This window comes from Helianthus annuus, chromosome 10, assembly GCF_002127325.2.
Source record: "Helianthus annuus cultivar XRQ/B chromosome 10, HanXRQr2.0-SUNRISE, whole genome shotgun sequence".
Taxonomy (NCBI): Eukaryota; Viridiplantae; Streptophyta; class Magnoliopsida; order Asterales; family Asteraceae; genus Helianthus; species Helianthus annuus.
Genome location: NC_035442.2, coordinates 158,729,406 through 158,747,672, shown reverse-complemented (window position 1 = coordinate 158,747,672; position 18,267 = coordinate 158,729,406). Strand labels below are relative to the sequence as shown.

Genomic DNA, 18,267 nt, shown 5'->3' with positions numbered 1-18,267 from the left:
GGCCCCAAATTTTCAATTTGTACAACATCATTCCCAACTTTCAACTTATTTTTCGATATCACTTTCACACTAACTCAATACTAACCCATTTTGCTGATGTCAAAAGCCACATCATCAAACCAGTGCCACATTAGCTGTCACGTCATCAAAAAGCTAAGTCAGTTGCCACGTCATTAAAAAGCCAAATCAGATGTCACGTCAGCAAAAAAATGTCGCGTCACCACACAAGTGTCACATCAACAAAAAAAACTAACTGGGTTAGGGTTCAATTAGTTTGGAAGTGATATCGGAAAATAAGTTGACAGTTAAGAGTCGTGTAAAAATCGAAAGTTAGAAGTGTCATAGGCCAATTCGTGAAAGTTGAGGTTATTTAAATGTAATCTATCTACTACAATAAAAGAAACTAACTTTTGGACACATGTCATTCATTAAAGGTATCCTTAAATATATATTTGTTTTATATTAATTAAATTAATAATAAATTAATATTAAATCTTATCATAGTTTAATAAAATATTATCCTCAAATCTAGATTGCTAATTTAATATATTTTTAAAACAAATACCTCTCTTTCCTACTTATCTTATATTAAATATATAAATAATAAATTAATATAAATGTTATCCAAATTTATTAAAAATATAATTTTTTTATTATTTGGTATAAAAAATTATATTTATTCAACTCGTGTAAAACGCGGGGTTTTTTAAAATATTTTTTTATTACTTACTATACAAAGTGTCATTTATATAACCCGTGTAATACACGTAGTTTTTAAAGATATAACTTTTTATCATTTTCTATGTAAAATTAGATTTATTCAACACGTGTAATACACGGGGTTTTAAGGATATATTTTTTATATCATTTGGTAGATTTTTCAACCCGACTATACATGGGTTTTTTAAAGATACGACGTTTTTAGTATCTAATATACAAAATTACATTTATTTAATATGTGTAATACACATGGTTTTTAAAGATATAACTCTTTTTAGATCTATTTAACACGTCTAATATATGGGGTTTTTAAGGATTTATTTTTTTTTATTATTTGGTATATTTATTCAACCCGATTATACACGGGTTTTTTAAAGATACGACGTTTTTAGTATTTAGTATACAAAATTGCATTTATTTAATCTGTGTAACACACATGATTTTTAAAGATATAACTTTTTTTATTATTTGATATATAAAATTACATTTATTTAACCCGTACAATATACGGGGTTCATAAAGATCTAACTTTTTATTATTTAATATGTAAAATTACATTTATTCAACCTATGTAATACACGGGTTCTAACCTAGTGTATTTATAAAAGGAAAACCATTCAAATTGCTATTTGCATCAGTGAAATAACTCTTGTTAGGACTTTTAAAAATAAATCAATTTACTTTTTGTTTTTATTTTCACAATGGTTGATTCACCTTTTGACGTTTTGTTATATTAAAGTCCATCTATTTGTAGCTTTGAACATAATTACAATTTTACAGTAAATTTTTAATTAACAAATTAGGCCCTTTATTTATGATCAGTTACATGGCCTCGTTTACAGTGTGCGTATATAATGTATATATGTGTGGGTTCTCGGGGGGGCAAAAGTGAAAGTGCACTAATTTTAACGTTATTTTACTAATTTCGTGAAAATAATGTTAAAAAGCGAGGGACGGTTAATAATGCATCATGTGGTGGCGTTGATAGCCGAAAGACAAGGGGGTACATGCACTAATCGGCTTTTGTCCCAATTGTTGAATGTTATGTGTCTTATGTCCAAAGCTTGATACAAAACTACTATCGAGCCGGGAGTCTCACTGGAAGCAACCTCTCTATTCTCATGGGATATACATCTTACCCTCCTCAGACCCTACCTTAGCTTTGCTATTGATGGGATTTACTGAGTATGATGATGATAATGATTTATGATCAGTTACAACTTACATGTCATACATGTCATGTACTTTAACTTTTGTGTTTCCACAATAATCTCTCTACGCAATGTAAGTGTCTATATAAAGGATCTAATTTGCAACTAAAAATTACTTTTAGAATGTAAAAAAATCATAATAATGTTCAAAATTACCAAGTAGCGAGACTTTAATATACAAAAAGATAGTTAAAAGACTTGTGTGAGAAAGACGAAAAGTATGTTAGTATTTTATAGTATATGCCCACAAAAGTGTCCCTAAAACATTATTTCACATATTAGGGGCTGTTTGGTAGCCTCTGAATTGTCATTAAAAGGCTACCTCTTAATGGAACCATTAATAATTTTACCAATGAGAAGAGAGAAGAATGTGACATGTGATGATTTACCATTCAGAGGTTACCTCTTAACCATTCAGACTTGAGGTTACCTCTTATTCATTCAGAGGTTTTAAACCATTAAGAGGTAGCATCTGAATGGTCATTAAGAGGCTACCAAACAGCCCCTTAGTCTATAATAGTTATTTATTCAAACATATGGTTTGCAAGTATAGTCGACACATGTTACGCTAAAATCTTACGTGTTATAACGCACTCAATATAGTTAATCGGATTTAGGAAACTTTAAACATGTTATATATATTTGATATTCATGACGGTTGTGAATATATGTGTTATTATGATTTGAAATCTTTTATATTATACTAGATTAAAACTATATGTATTACACGGGTTAAATAAATATAATCTATATCTATACTATATAACTAGGTTATTTCCCGGGTAAATACCCGGGTAGAAAAATTTAAATTACAATCAAAAACAACAATAATATAGGGGTTCAATAGTCATCAACACACCCTTAAATCTTTTTATGAATATAAAAATGAAAATATTAGAAATTTTTGTCAACTCTAGACCACAACATGCTAAACCATATCCATTGTGACCTCATTAATAAAAGCTTTTATAATATGTACCTTTGTTACAATAAAAGTTAGTTTCCCATTAACTTCTACAATCCATTAAAGAGCATATACACTAAATCGTGTACTGAACTCCCATGAGAGACGGCCTGCAATAATTTATATTCAAAAAGAGAATACATAAAGACAATCACTAACACATCATCAAAGTTATTAAGGTAAAGAAACAATAATCCTAGTAAATATAGTATAGATCTATAAAATAAAACCACATTATGCAAAATCATAAACCTCTATAAGTAACGGCTTGAAGACCCATGTAATTCAATAAGTTGTTTAGTTATATACCTTTTCACAAGGCTAAAAAGAAACGATCAAGTATCAGGTTACAGTTTAAACAAACCAAATTGGTGCATCAAGATTTTTGTACTCTTTATATTATAGCATCACATTTTGACAAAAACATATACCTGAAGTGCAGTTTTGTCATTATCTTGATTAACCAATGTTAGTATCTTGAAAAACTTGAGTAATTTGTGTGATCCCCACAAGATTATTTGGACAATAGATGGTAAGAACCTCAATGAGAGCTAGCAAATCTGCAAAAAAAAAAAAAAAAAAAAAAAAAAAAGAAAAGAAAAAAAGAAAGCCCACTTTGGTGACCATAGAGGTTTTAAATGCCCTACACCCACTTCTAGTCTTCTTTCTCTTATAAGGTAGATCATGAAGTGCCGATGTTGACAGCGTTAGGTCATGGAGAAGCATTTAGGGCAGTTTTATTATGCAAGTACAGCACCACAGCTACTAACTTAAGAAAATAAGTAGTAGAAAGATCATTTGGTTGGTGGAAATTAGTTTAATAACCTGAGCAGGACTTTGTTTCAGTTGTACATTTGGTTGGTGGAAATTAGTTCAAAGTGAATTATAAATCCTAAATGACATTCTTACCCCAACACCACCCAGTCTGAGTGAACAAATATACCGCTGATTTGTCATATTACACAATATGTAAGTTGTAGCATAAGAAAACTTTGATTACTCGTATATTATATAGCCAAGTTTTCAAATTACACCCATTTGATCCATTGGGGATAAGATATAACCTAATGCCACCCATTTGACATGATCCATCTATAGCTAAGTTTTCTAAATGTACCCGTTTGATTCGTTAGAGATAAACTGTAACCAAAGACCACCCATTTTTAGGTAAAAATCTCACCTTTAACTTGATCAAATCACCAAAGAAGTGGAAACTAAATCCTACATGCTTAGAAAGAATGGAAGTACTTGTTGAGATGCAGAATTGGATATTCTCGAATGAACGAACTGCACCAACCTTAATACCTGAATAAGAGTTGACTTTCATAACTAAAAATATCCACTAACACAAATAAGAAAAAACATATCTATTATCACTAACCTTTCTACTTAATCACATTATGTCAAAATTCACTACACAGAAATACAACTATCTTAAATGATTTTGACATGGGTACACTTTTTATATGAAAAATACATTAACATTTTCTTTGATGATCATAAATGGGATTTTGTAAAAAAACTTAACCGGGTCGGGTCACAACACACTAACAGTTCAACTGAAACGGTTCGCGTTGAAACGGTTCGGCTCGAAACGGTTCGGCTCGAAACGGTTCAGCTCGAAACGGGTCTCGTCGAAACGGTTCAGCTCGAAACGGTACGGGTCGAAACGGTTCGCGTCGAAACGGTTCAGCTCGAAACGGTTCGGGTCGAAACGGTTCAGCTCGAAACGGTTCGCGCCGAAACGGATTTTTTGGATTTTTTAGAATTTTTTAGAATTTTTATGATTTTTTAGAATTTTTTGGAATTTTTTTGATTTTTTGGATTTTTTTTTTATTTTTTGGAATTGGATCAAAATGGCAATTGAAAACATTTAAAATGAAAATCCCCAAAATACCCCTGGTTAAAGATGGAGTTTTTGGATGGAGTTAGTGTATGTGATCAAAATGGCAACAAAAGGGAAAAGTCAGGGACCCAGAGGCAAAAAAAACTATTCGGACTAAAATAACAAATTTGGACAAAACTCAGGGACTAAAATAGTAAAATGGCAATTTACTCTTTTATAAATAATGATACGTTTAAACAGTTTCACATGGATTCCGAGGGTTGATAATTATAATAGCAACTCAACAAACAATTCAACATCAAGTTCAAACTCCCAACTGTTCTCAGCGGCATCAAACGTTAATTTTGATATGTTGACCCGTTTACTAAGTTAAAACAACAATTTTGACTTGTTTACTAAAAATATAATAAAACGATATAGAAGAAGGCAACCAATTCTTAATCATTTCCCTATAAACAAAAATTACATATTGGTGTTGGGATAGATCGTTCAAATTGGTTACCGGGTCGGAACAACTTCGGGCCAACTCTGTAGTTAATGTGGGTTCAAACGGGCCAGGCCAGCCGGCCGTTGACACCTTATTGTTAATAAACTTGTTAAATAAGAATGGTAAAAACTACATTTCTAAATAATGACTGAAATTTCTAATAAAGCGATTTGTAATGAATAATACCAATTAGAAAATAAGGTTTCTCAACTTCAACTATTTTCGAAATGTTAGTGCAAATTTATTTTATTTCAACGTTAATTTAAGGGGACTTTCAAACCCTTTTATTTGCTTGAGGTCCGTATAAATGTGGCATCCCATAATTATATACTAAACTTTTTACCAGAAAAAGATTTACCTGCTATATGTCAGTTTGTGAGCAAACTTGTGAACTCAAATACATAAATAATTGAGGCAACATGTAAAAAATCATTTGTTGTTGGTTTCTTTTCTAACATATCCAATTGGTAAATTAAAACTTTAGACCATTTAGAAACAGTCAAAAGTTTAAGTAATTTATCTAATCATAAGTAATAAAAGGTAACCATTTCATTGCTAATGCATGTCTATTAGTAGTTTTCAACAATTGACCTAAACCTATAGCTATAGACAGGAGAAAATTCAAAAGGTAGTAGCAATCATAGCATAACTAAAAATTTCTGACAAGAAATCAACAATAAATGAAAGGGTTGAAATCAATAACTGTATGGCTTACCGAGGGGATAATGACTATTGAAGTTCGTCTAAATCCAAGTCGAACAGGATAACTGACGTTGCGAGACATACAAACTGCACTTGAAAAGACTGCATCTGAAATTAACAAAATTTATAAAGTGGAAGTCAAAATTTAAAAACAGATTTTACTCGTATTCCTACTTCTCTATCGTAATTCCAGTTTGATTACACAGATTTTTCAGCCATTTATGATGACCCTATGTATGACTATAATATGATCTAGAGGCTGAATGTATTAAAAGTACACTTAGGCTAGAGTTTGGCTCATTCGACCCACTTGGCCAGTTTCTATTTTAGTTAATCACTAATGCTAATAAACTAATTATAAATTTTGCCCATGGCTTTATAGCTTAGTGCATCTTAGGGGTGGGATAAGGCTTTTGGACTAATAGGTCATGGGTTTGATTCCCACAAAGAGGGTTTTCACATATTTATTGGGTTTCCTCCTGAATTGGTGTATAGGCATTAGCCTAGTGGAGATGGATATGATCGGGTGGTTCCACTGGTGGCACGATGATACTCCAGTGGTCCGTCAGTGATCCAAATTTGTCGTTCAAAAAAACTAATTATAAATTTTTTAAATCTCAAGCATATTTAATATAAAAAATTTAACCCCACGAGTGTAAATTATTCAATAAGTACTAACTTTAGCCAAAAAGCTGAACCGATTGAAAACAAAACAATTACATGTGGTTGGAAATATGAGTCATGTTATTTTCAATTCAAATGAAAGTTATCTAATACTGTCATATCAACCATAGTGCATATGTCAAGAGTTTTAATCTTTTTCTCATATATACTATAGCTTATTTATTGTTATCTTTTCTTTTTACTGCAAGTTTCCAATATCGCCATCAGATACCATCATCTAAAAAATATTTAAGAGACTGTAACGATTAACGAAATGAAAAAACTTGGCTTTTTCGCAAGTCCATATACAAAACAATCAACAATGTTTTATGCGAGAATCGATGAACATAAATCACAATATCAAACAAAACAACAACAAACGGAACGTAAATCATTCAGTCAACCAAAACCACAACAAACTGACCATAAATAAACATATCTAAATTGAAAAAAAACAATAATCAGAGATTGCTAACCTGATTGCGTCTGGATCGTAGAATAGTCAAGAAGGAAGATGATTTTGATAGCTAGGGTTTAGGAAATACGCGTGGGCTGTGAAGATTCCAACGTACCTGTGTATAGCAACCAGGAAGAAACCACTTAATCTGCATCATTAAACAACCAAAACGTTAATTCTGATAATTTACCAGTATTAAGAAACACCACCAAATGAACAATATTAGTTCGCCTCACAAATTAATGCCTCATTTCATGACGAAATCGCCTACTTTTTTAATACTTGCAAAAAATTACTCATACAGATAACATGAACAAACAAAGTAGGTGAATACCTTCATTGTGATAGTTTAGCAAGTTCTTCAATACATAGTTAGCCCTATGCAGTTAATATCGGTGATATCTCGGTGATATATCGGTTTCTTAGTAAAATATCGGTCAAACTATCGGTACCCATATTATCGGCGATATTGACCGATATTTGAGCGATATAACCGATATATCACTGATATTTGACCGATCTAACCGATATATCACTGAATTATTGGTGTTAAATTGCTATATATATATATAAATTCTGCATTATATTAAAATTACCGATATCCCACCGATATCTCACCGAGATAACATATATTCAAATATCGATCCTTAATTGATATTCGATATTTTACCGCATTAACTGCATAGGTTAATACATACTTTTTTAAAAAGAGTGTGTAGTCGCCTTGCTAACCATGAAATCCAAATCCTTTTAAAAAAGATATAGCACATAGTCATACGCTTAGGGAAGGAAAGTGCAAAATCTAAATCCATTTAAAAAAAGATAAAGCACATAATCATATAGTTAGAGAAGAAAAGTGCAAAATCTATAGCATAATCCAAAACAAAAGTGGATATCTCACACCCAAATCATCATCACAGTTGGTAGTTGTTGTACAAACACATGAATCCAGTTGGCTTCAGTTCAGATAGCTTCCCAATAGCATTTTGTTTTACCTACATCCCAAGATAAATAAGTTAGTTAAAAAAAACTTAATCGGACAAATAGCAAGAAAAAACCTAATAAAAAAAGAATCCATCGAATTCGAGATTGCAGATTAAGGAATGAAGTAAAGTCACAGTAATGATTGAATATCTATAATACTATAAAAAGGAGAAGTGATGAACAAAAATGTAATTTTGTCATGTGTATAAGTTTCGAAACAGCACGGACAATAGAATAAAAGGGATTTGAGAGGGGTAAAATGGTCAACAACACATAAATTAAGACGCCAAGTGGGGCAATTTAGACAATTTCTTCTTCTCTCTGATGAGCAGTCAATTCCCTAAACCCCCTCTTGAATGCGTCCGATCATTTACATCCGACCCCTGATAAGAAGCAGCTTTCACTAACGAAAACAGAAGAGAGACAGGAGACAAATCGATAGAGAGGGACTGACATTGGGGAGCTTCATATCAGGTATAAGTTTGTTTTTTATTGAGTCTCGTATAATAAAGATAGGGGGATTACTGGATTAGGGATTTCTATGGTGGGTTTTTGTGGAGTGAAAATCAGTATATGACCACTTTCACAGAAAGGCGATTGCTTTTCCATGGAGGTCCCTATGAACACTCAAAGACAGAGCACTCCTCATGCTTTGGTAGGTGTGCTTTGATGCAAAAAACAGAACTTCTTCTTCTTCTTTTTTGATTGCAAGTTAGCCCCACTTAGATTTTGCAGGTTTTATGTTTGTTGGTTGTGTGTTTTGGGGGGGCATTCTCTGTGTTTATTTGGATTTGATTTTAGATTCCTCTGTGTCTGCCCCTAATTTAGATATCACATTCTCCTGAGAAATGTGAGAATATTTGCTTCTTTTTTTTTTGTTGTGGTGGGGTTTCTTTGGTCAACTTGATTCAAGATTGAATTTTTGGAATCTTTATGACATGGGTTATGAAGCTATGATGTGATTTTGGCTAAAACTTGAATCAAGATTGAATCTTTATGATCTTTTTGACATGGGTTATGAAGATGTGATGTTATTTTGGTCAAAATTTGAGTAAAGGTTGGATTTTTATGACATGGGTTATGAAGATGTAATGTGATTTTGGTCAAAACTTGAATAAAGATTGAATCTTTATGATTTTTATGACATGGGTTATGAAGATGTGATGTGATTTTGGTAAAAATTTGAATAAAGGTTGGATTTTTATGCCATGGGTTATGAAGTTGTGATGTGATTTTGGTTAAAATTTGAGTCAAGATTGGATTTTTTTATTCTATTTTTATGATGTTTATTTCATGGGTTATGAAGATAACCTTATTTTGTTCTTCTTAAAGTTGTTGATGTAGAAAGGAATTGGAGTATGACCATTATTCAAGAGAAGCTGAATGCAGCAAGTGTCAACACTGGAACACACAGTTTAGTTGAGGAAATGAAATTGTTGAAGGAAATGCAAGACCATTCTTGTAAATTTTTTATTTTTAATTTTCCAACAAATATTGTTATTGCTCATATGTAAATATATATATTCTCATTGTAGGGATAAAGAAACCAATAAATTCTGAACTATGGCATGCATGTGCTGGACCATTGGTGACCCTCCCACAAGTGGGAAGCCTTGTTTATTACTTCCCACAAGGACACAGTGAACAGGTTTGATTTCCATTATTTGTTTGTATAATCTGTTGTTAACTTTACCTTTTGAATACATCTTAGTGTAATTTGCAAATTTCTTGATTTAAATCTTGGCTTTATCATCCTTTACTTCAACCATTTTGCTTATATTGCAATCTTGTTTTGTATACTTTGCTGTTAATGCATCTTTGATTTTTGTACATTATCTTGTGTCTATCATGTTTCGGTCGTAGGATATGTCTATAGGGGTGTGGACGGTTCAGTTTGGTTCAATTTTATGGCAAAACCAAAAAATGAAACCGAAATTTCGGTTTTTGAAAACTGTCTGGTTTCGGTTTTTTTGGTTTCAGTTATTTTGGTTTTAGCAATGGTTTTGTTCGAGACTTGCATGATAACACATGGACTTTCCGTCACATTTTATATAGTTTTATTTTGTGTACCTTGAGTTGAACAACAAGTTTTAGTGTTTTAATTATTTTTATTCTGGTTCTAATCTGGATAACAAGTGAAACAAAGCTAACAATTTGGTTAATATTGCATCAAGGGTAGTCTTGTGATTTTTTTTATTTATAATGCTTCATTTGAGAGAGAAGTTTTTAAAATGGTGCAAATGAGCGGAACCGAAGCTGAGCTTAAACTTGGCCTTGTTTAACTTACGAGAGCTTGAGTCGGCTTGTTTTGAGCTCTAGCTCTATATCTTGAAACACGACTCATGAGTAATTTTTCAAACTCAAGTTCAACTTAACTCATTTATTATTTATTAAATGAGTTTCCAATCTAAAAATGTGTCGGGCTTGGGCTCATTTAAGCTCTGCTGATATTTCCATTACGATTTGGTGTTTTAACTTTAGACCTTGTATTCTAATGCAGGGCAGCCAAAACGACACCTACTTACTATGGGTTGGAGCATGTTTGTTGGCGCTAAAAGGCTTAAAGCTGGTGATGTTGTTCTATTTATCAGGTATAATTTCTTAAATATCAATAAATCCAAATTAACAACCATTTGGAAAGAGGGAGTATGTGAATTCCCGATTTTGACCTTAACTTTAATGGACTTAACAACCATGTGGTAATACAATTACTTGAAGCAAACAACAAAAAGGACATGGCTATTGGCCTGTCCATTTAAGTGTGGATGATCCAAAATATAAATGTGACCTATTTGACCCACTTGATCCATTTGACTCGTTTCCTTGTAGGCTACTTTTACCCGTTAAGGTTGTGACATAACAGTAATAAACCATCTTTTAAGTAAATGGGTCAGAATTGCCCCTTCTAAGAAAACTTTTTAACTTGTTTATTCTCTTTTTTTGTACATTGACTATCTTTTTTTGTAGATTAACTGAGGAATGTTGGTATCCAGATTTGACAATGAGGCCAAAATTTTCAGAGATCATCATACGACTTGACAAAATAGTTGGAAATTGCACGAAACACGGATGGGGGAAAGATGCATTGAAGCTCCCATGGTATGCTGAGTTGTGTTGTGTTGGGGTCAACCCACGAAGACACAAGTACCCGCGGCAACGCGCGGGCATTCCCACTAGTCAAATATAAAATCAATAAAAGAACATCATACCTGGATCTTATCTGGATGAATCTATGACATTCAAAACACAAAAAGAAAAAAATTAAGGATCAACACGAAAATTAGGGGAAAACAGAATAAAAGGTATCCAATAACACTAAACACACCTAGATTTTGATCAATATCGACTACGGAATCGACATACCTGTAAGTGAATATTGTTATGTGCTCATTTCCTTGGGTGACAATGATATGCATCAGAAGCTTTACTTTACAGCAGATGGATTTGTATTATTTAATTTTGTATGATATTTATTTTACTAGTTATTTTATTTCCTTTGTTAAGAAAAAGTCAAGTCAAAGTGGTTAGTAATTTCTGCACTATTTTAGGAGAACATGGGTTAAGGAGTAGTGGGTAGTTTGAGTCTTGTTACTATTTCTAATTTTCGTTTGTAGTTTGGTTGTTATTATGAATGAATGAAATGAATTAAGTCTGAGTTTCTCTCTAAATATTCTTCTAGTTTCCACCTATTTTCTGTGGAGTTTGACCCACTTTAACGGGTTATCTATCAAACCAAGTGGTACACATCAATTTGTATCAGAGCGGTCTTGATCCACTCTTATGGACGCTAAAAAATGGAACGAGTCGTTGGCTCGAATCGAGTCAATGCTTGTTGAGATTATTGATTTTCTCAAGAACCGAACTCGGTTACCACCGCCAGTTTCCGCCACCGCACTGCCATCCCCATCACCCGCTGCTGCCTCACCACCACCGCCAACCGATGCACTCACACTACCATCTCCACCAATTCTAAAACTTTCAACACCCTCAAAACCCACATCACCATTTGCAAAGACTCATTCCCTGAAACTGGCACCCTCACCCAAACCACCTCCAACAAAAGCAGCCCTTATAGTTGCACCCAAACAAGTACCAACGGCTGGTGTACTCAGCCCTTCCCCATCTCCGAATCCAGCAGCAATACCATTAAAGAAAGCTTGCCAATCATCAACAATGAAGACGAGAGTGAAAACGATTATCGATGTGGCCAAGAAGCGCGAGTGGTGTCCATCATGGCGCTTCACGAAAACTACTCTGAATGTTACCGGTAGCGTCGAGTGGCGGCCTCCGTGGTATTTCACCAAGCCTCGCCCGAAGGACACGGGAAGGATCATCGACTGGCGTCCCCCTTGGCGCAACTCCAAGTCTCTTTCGATTTTTATCCTTGAGGACAAGGATTTTTCATGTGGGAGGGATTGTTATGTGCTCATTTCCTTGGGTGACAATGATATGCATCAGAAGCTTTACTTTACAGCAGATGGATTTGTATTATTTAATTTTGTATGATATTTATTTTACTAGTTATTTTATTTCCTTTGTTAAGAAAAAGTCAAGTCAAAGTGGTTAGTAATTTCTGCACTATTTTAGGAGAACATGGGTTAAGGAGTAGTGGGTAGTTTGAGTCTTGTTACTATTTCTAATTTTCGTTTGTAGTTTGGTTGTTATTATGAATGAATGAAATGAATTAAGTCTGAGTTTCTCTCTAAATATTCTTCTAGTTTCCACCTATTTTCTGTGGAGTTTGACCCACTTTAACGGGTTATCTATCAAACCAAGTGGTACACATCAGAATAACCTTGATTTTGGAATCCTTTGTTAAGCCGTTCAAGCACAACCGATTCAGAGAGAATGAGATGCAGGTAGAAGAAGAAGAGGCGTATGATAGTTCAGGTTTTAGGAAAGGAAAGCGTCTGGTAAAAGCCAAAAGAAGATGGAGGCTAGGGTTTCGCTGTGAAGCAGTGAAGGAAAAGAATGAGCAAAGAGGAATTTACGTTTTTAGGTGAGTTACCCGGGTCATAAAGCGGGTCCGATCATATTAAATCATGGAACCGCGTTGAATTTTAATACCCATCTCATTTTCCCGCCAAAATGAATTCTAAGAAGCCCTAAGAAGCTGCCACATCAGCCCATATCTTTCATGTTTATTATATATAATAGATAATAGATAAATAAACCATTTATAGGACATATGTCACTAATTGGAGTCATCTATTTTTTAGCTTTCTCACCTATCTATTCTACCTGGCAAAATGGAAGTTTGATGAAGAATAAAGGAGGATGGAAGTGAGATCTACCGTAGCTTACAGTCCTACCGTAAGCTACGGTAGGTGCTGAGATTATATTTCCCACCGTAAGTCAGAACTAAGCCAGCGTAGCAGTCTCACAAGCCACCGTAAGCTACACCGTAGCTTATGGTGGCTAGCTTACGGTGGCGCCCAGTTCCAAAATGTAACTTATGATTCTAAAGATAATGATGGGTGTCTTTTGGGGATCCTTTTCATTAGCTCTGTTTTGCAAACTTGTGGGAGGCAAAATTCAGGTGCTCTAGCGTATTTTTGGGTGTTCTAAACATTACTACTTTGTGTTTGATTTTAGTGAACCAAGGATTGAATGTTACGATGATTCACCGAACTATGAGTGGCTGGTTTGCTTGATAATCATCTCGGATGTAAGGTTTGCTCTTGATGATTATGTTTTGCTCTTTTATTTCTGGAATAGTAGACTTTGCATTTGATGTTTAGTTTTATTATAGTGTTGAGTGATTGTTTGTAAATTGTTACTTGTGTTTAATCATAGTTCTAAACCATACGTTCTTGGTGTCGTTGGCAATCAAGATATTGTAGGAAGGATTAGGGTTGGAAGTATGTTAACTGATCATCGGGTAACAACCTCGCATTTTAAGAATCCGAGTACTTAGTTCCCGTTTATCACACACAGTTGCACACACATGAGCCATGTCTATGTGGTTCTTTCCAGTAGAGCATTAACATTCGTCACTTAAAACCTGAAAACCGGGATGATCGCTATCTCTTTTACTTGTTTAAAACTTGCTAGTGATTTGCGATTTACTTTATTTAAATTCAGTTAAACAAACCAAACAACCAAAATATTGAGATTTATTTTCTGCACTTTAGTTTTGACCTAGTAAATTACAAACTGCTAAGTAAACACACATTGCACAAACTCTATGTGTTCGATACCCACTTATCACTATCTATTTAATGTAATTGGATTATTTTTGAGTGAGTCTTTGACCTCACGTCAAAGCTGTACCAATAAACTCAGTTCTAGGCTCTAGCTGGCACTGATTTTACTTATTAATAATTAATTAAAAATAATACATGAATATGCCTTATCATTATCCTTATTCAAATAAATGATTCAACATTATTTTTTAATCTAAGATTAAGTCCTTATTTTAAAATAACCAAACATGTATTAATAGCTATATGATATAAGAACACTGTCCAATTTAAATCAAACAGTTCAACTAATACATAAATATAATAAATAAAATTATTATATATTATATATATCTATAAAAATAGATATCCAATTTAAATCAAACAATTTGACTAATACTTAAATATAATAAATAATATTATTATATATTATACATATCTATAAAAGTAGATGGCTCCAATGAGTGACATATGTCCTATAAATGGTTTCTTTTATTATATAGTATAGATATTTAGTTTGTCCAAATCAACTTTATATTATTCATGACAATGATGAATATATGTGATGGGGGTACGATTGAGTTTGGGTCCAAACAAACAACTTTAAATAAAACATGTTAAATGGGTTCAGACCAAAAATAAGGTTGGGTTAGAGCAGGTTCACTGCAATATTTGTATATACGACGACGACGATTGCTAGTAACAATGGATGCATTGGTGGCAGCAGTGGCAACAACGGCAAGGGTAGCGACAACGATGGTACCGAGAGAGAACCAATGACAATGAAGATGGAGGTTAAGGTGGGAGTGTTGTCGACGTGGGTGCCTCCGTGCCTAGTAGGTGCCAGAGGTGGAAGTGGAGATTGAGGCATGGGTGATGGTTGTCGTCGATGACTGATATGTCATGGCATCGTGCAGATGTGACGAGTCTATTAGTAATATGATACTTTGTTTTCTTCTAAGTATGACAATTATTTACACATGTTATTGTAAGATACAACAGTACATGTTATAATCATTTTTAAATCAAATTTTGTTTTTTCAACTTACAAAATTGCATTAGATCAAATTTGCTATAATAATTATACTATGGATTTAAACTAACTTAAACATATTTGTTAGAATACCATAAAAAAAATGAGGAACATAGCAACAAGTAATCAAGTATGGTCATTTATATCAATTTAATTAGGGCTGATTAATCTCATCCTTAATCTAATATTGTTTTGTCTAAACTACAATGTTAGTAGAAATACATAGAAGTTTGTGTTATTTCTTTTAATTTGATCATAAGAAGAGTACCTCTGAGGCATCTCTATTGTAAGATGGTTACAAATGAAAGTTAAACCGAGTAGGGTGAGGAACTAAGACAAGGCAAATGGTTATGGATGAAAATCCAAGGACGACATGAAGGTCGATGATAGTGAGGATGGTTGGCGACAGTTATTGTCGTTAGTAGCGCTTGTAATTATCATGAGAATCTCCTTGGTTGATGGTTATTAGGGCTGTAAATGAACCGAACGTTCAACGAACAGTTCGTGAATCGTTCGGCGAGAAGTTCGTTTATGTTCGTTCGATTAGCTTAACGAACGAACACGAACAAAAAATTTCGTTCGGTTAGCTTAGCAAACGAACATGAACACAGGTCTCGTTCATTCGAATGCGTTCGTGAACGTTCGGTAATATGTTCATTTGATTATATTAAAAAATAATAAATAATAAACATTTTATCTAAACATATTGAAAACTTCAAACCCTATATTTTTCTAAGTTATTTAAAATTTGGACATTTTAAGACATTCTTATGTTTTGATTTATTATTTGATGGCAGTATTTAACTACTTATATCCAATGTTTAAGGATAACAATGTTTTCATTTTTTTTATTTTCAAGTTAAATGTTCATTTGCGTTCTTTTTATTTGCTTGCGTTCCTTTGTGTTCGAGAGCAGTGTTCACGAACTGTTCGTGAATAATTGAATTTCCTTAACGAACGAACACGAACGTAAACTTATGTTCGGTATGCGTTCGTGAACAGTTCGCGAACATGTTAATTTCCTTAATGAACGAACACGAACATGGCCTTGTTCGTGTTGGTTCGATTCGTTTACAGCCCTAATGGTTATGGTTGGGTGGGAACGACAATCAAAGCTCAAAAGGATGGATTTATATTTAATTTTTCTTTCTATCTATAAGGAAAATTTCATATCAAGGGTGTCACGTTTCGAAAGTTAGTGTTAGAATATAAACATATTAGAATATAAACATATTACTAAATTATATCTATAAATACCAAAGACGTATTATTTAAAAGTTAAACATGAAAGATGTTATCTTTAACAAAACATATGAACTGTTTACATAATCATGTTTAAATTTAACTAGGTTTTTACCCGTCGCCGCATTGCGGCAACTTAAAAGAAAACGTCAGTACACCTCAAAACGACACCTACTTCTGCAAGAACATAAAATGTGAATTAGGAAATGAATTTTCTGAACAGAATCCTGAATCACGGGATTTTCAATTTTTGAAAACAAATTGTAAGGAAATTACGATTATACCTCACTTCAATAGAAAAATACTATAATAACTCACTATTTTAACTGCTAAAGCCACCATAACTTGAAGCAATTTGAAAGAAAACATAATTGTGGTACATATAAGTTCTTGAATAAGTTTTGTACATGATATTCTTTTAATTGCAGCAGTATCTTTTCCTTTGGTTGTAAGATAATCTCTTCCTCCAACTTTGACTTTATAAGTTGCTGTGAGAATCGAAGACCACCAAGAAAATGAGTTTTCTTAACTGAATCTTGAGCCCCAAAAATTTAAGAACAGAAACGGAAAGTAACACTCTGTAACAGCAGGAAATGAATAGATAAATACGACAATAACGCATTGTTCTAACCTCAATGAAGTCGCACAGAGCCAGGTCATACGTTATTTATATTGTTATGCAACAAAACGTAAACCAAATTGTGTAGAATAACATTGGTTCTAAATACTGACTAAATCCGTAAAAAAAACCTAGATTTTTAAAAGTTAAATATGATTCAGACCATACATGTAAATGTGAAATTCCACATCAGTTGACAAATGTCACCTTTCAAACCATAATCGTCGTCAACCAGCTAGCTACGAATGATTTCAAAATGATGATAGATAACAAAGTAAAATTAAAAAAAAAAACGATACCTTTTTTGAACCCAATAGCTGTTATGCCATATCAAAGAATCAATAATCATTAACATATACGAACTTGAAAATTTCAATAACATAAACGGGTTCTTTGTGCACCAAAAGGTGGGAATGTCAATGACATGGGTGGTGTTAGATTGTGGTGCCAACCAGATCTACGGCGAGAGCCAGAGCCAGAATTTCTTCATCTGTTTGGGTTGTAGACGTGTGGCGGGAAGAAAAATCAAAGGGATATAATGTACACATCAAGTTCTTTGTCCAAATCATTGATAGCCACGTTATAGGCCTGAATTGGAGAAGACTGGCTAGTTGTATGGACCTGTCAAGCTAATGCACATTAAATCATGATTTTAACTTCAACTCAAAAGGACATTCCCATCCCTATGCAACTTCCTGTTCATACGATACAACTTTATACGACCCACGAATATTAGGAGTTTTAAACCAGGATTGAAAGTGAACTGACATATAACCATTGAGATAATTGGTTGCTTACATGCGAACGATGTTTCCTATAGTGTGATCTTCTCTCTCAACACTGAATGAATCTGCATGCATGATTTTTGTGTCCCTTTCACAGGAAACCCTATAAATCCATTAATTTACACAACACAGTCGATATGAGGACTAAAATAACATAAAGGCTATGTATAACATTAAAGAAAGTTCATAGGCTTTTTTTTAAGTGTACTTCTTTCGCGCCGGTGAGGCACACAGAAAAGCGGTTTGAGAACGCTTATATATGGGAATTTTGAATGTTGTACATATATCTTTTTACGTTGTACATGTAGATGATTTATGTTTAAGTCATATAAAGCTATAGCTAAATTTTGAGAGAATGCTAAAAACATATGA

The 18,267-nt window shown here is 33.3% G+C and overlaps 1 protein-coding gene and 1 long non-coding RNA gene across 11 annotated transcripts; one reads left to right on the top strand and one right to left on the bottom strand.

Annotated features, from left to right (window-relative positions):
- Nucleotides 1-65: 65 nt before the first annotated feature.
- LOC110886177 lies at nucleotides 66-8,132 on the bottom strand. 8 transcript variants are annotated; one of them, XR_002562679.2, is made up of 6 exons: nucleotides 7,385-7,587; nucleotides 7,070-7,165; nucleotides 5,944-6,038; nucleotides 3,327-4,200; nucleotides 2,911-3,005; nucleotides 66-134 (listed from the first exon to the last, which is right to left on the bottom strand). It is a non-coding gene; the product is annotated as an uncharacterized LOC110886177 (long non-coding RNA). The 8 variants fall into 8 exon arrangements; XR_002562683.2 differs by lacking the exon at nucleotides 66-134 and having other exon boundaries at nucleotides 2,788-3,005; nucleotides 3,327-3,664; nucleotides 4,076-4,200; nucleotides 7,385-7,583; XR_002562684.2 differs by lacking the exon at nucleotides 66-134 and having other exon boundaries at nucleotides 2,788-3,005; nucleotides 3,327-3,455; nucleotides 4,076-4,200; nucleotides 7,385-7,578.
- Nucleotides 8,133-8,369: 237 nt separating this feature from the next.
- Nucleotides 8,370-12,731, top strand: LOC110886175 (auxin response factor 5). 3 transcript variants are annotated; one of them, XM_022133938.2, is made up of 5 exons: nucleotides 8,370-8,508; nucleotides 9,367-9,495; nucleotides 9,570-9,682; nucleotides 10,535-10,625; nucleotides 11,028-12,731. In XM_022133938.2, exons 2-5 carry the CDS (start codon nucleotides 9,393-9,395, stop codon nucleotides 11,219-11,221), a joined length of 501 nt encoding a protein of 166 aa, XP_021989630.1. In that variant the 5' UTR covers nucleotides 8,370-8,508; nucleotides 9,367-9,392; the 3' UTR covers nucleotides 11,222-12,731. The 3 variants fall into 3 exon arrangements, with proteins under 3 accessions (XP_021989630.1, XP_021989629.1, XP_021989631.1); XM_022133937.2 differs by lacking the exon at nucleotides 8,370-8,508 and adding an exon at nucleotides 8,534-8,689; XM_022133939.2 differs by lacking the exon at nucleotides 8,370-8,508 and adding an exon at nucleotides 8,534-8,689 and having other exon boundaries at nucleotides 11,002-12,731.
- Nucleotides 12,732-18,267: the final 5,536 nt, after the last annotated feature.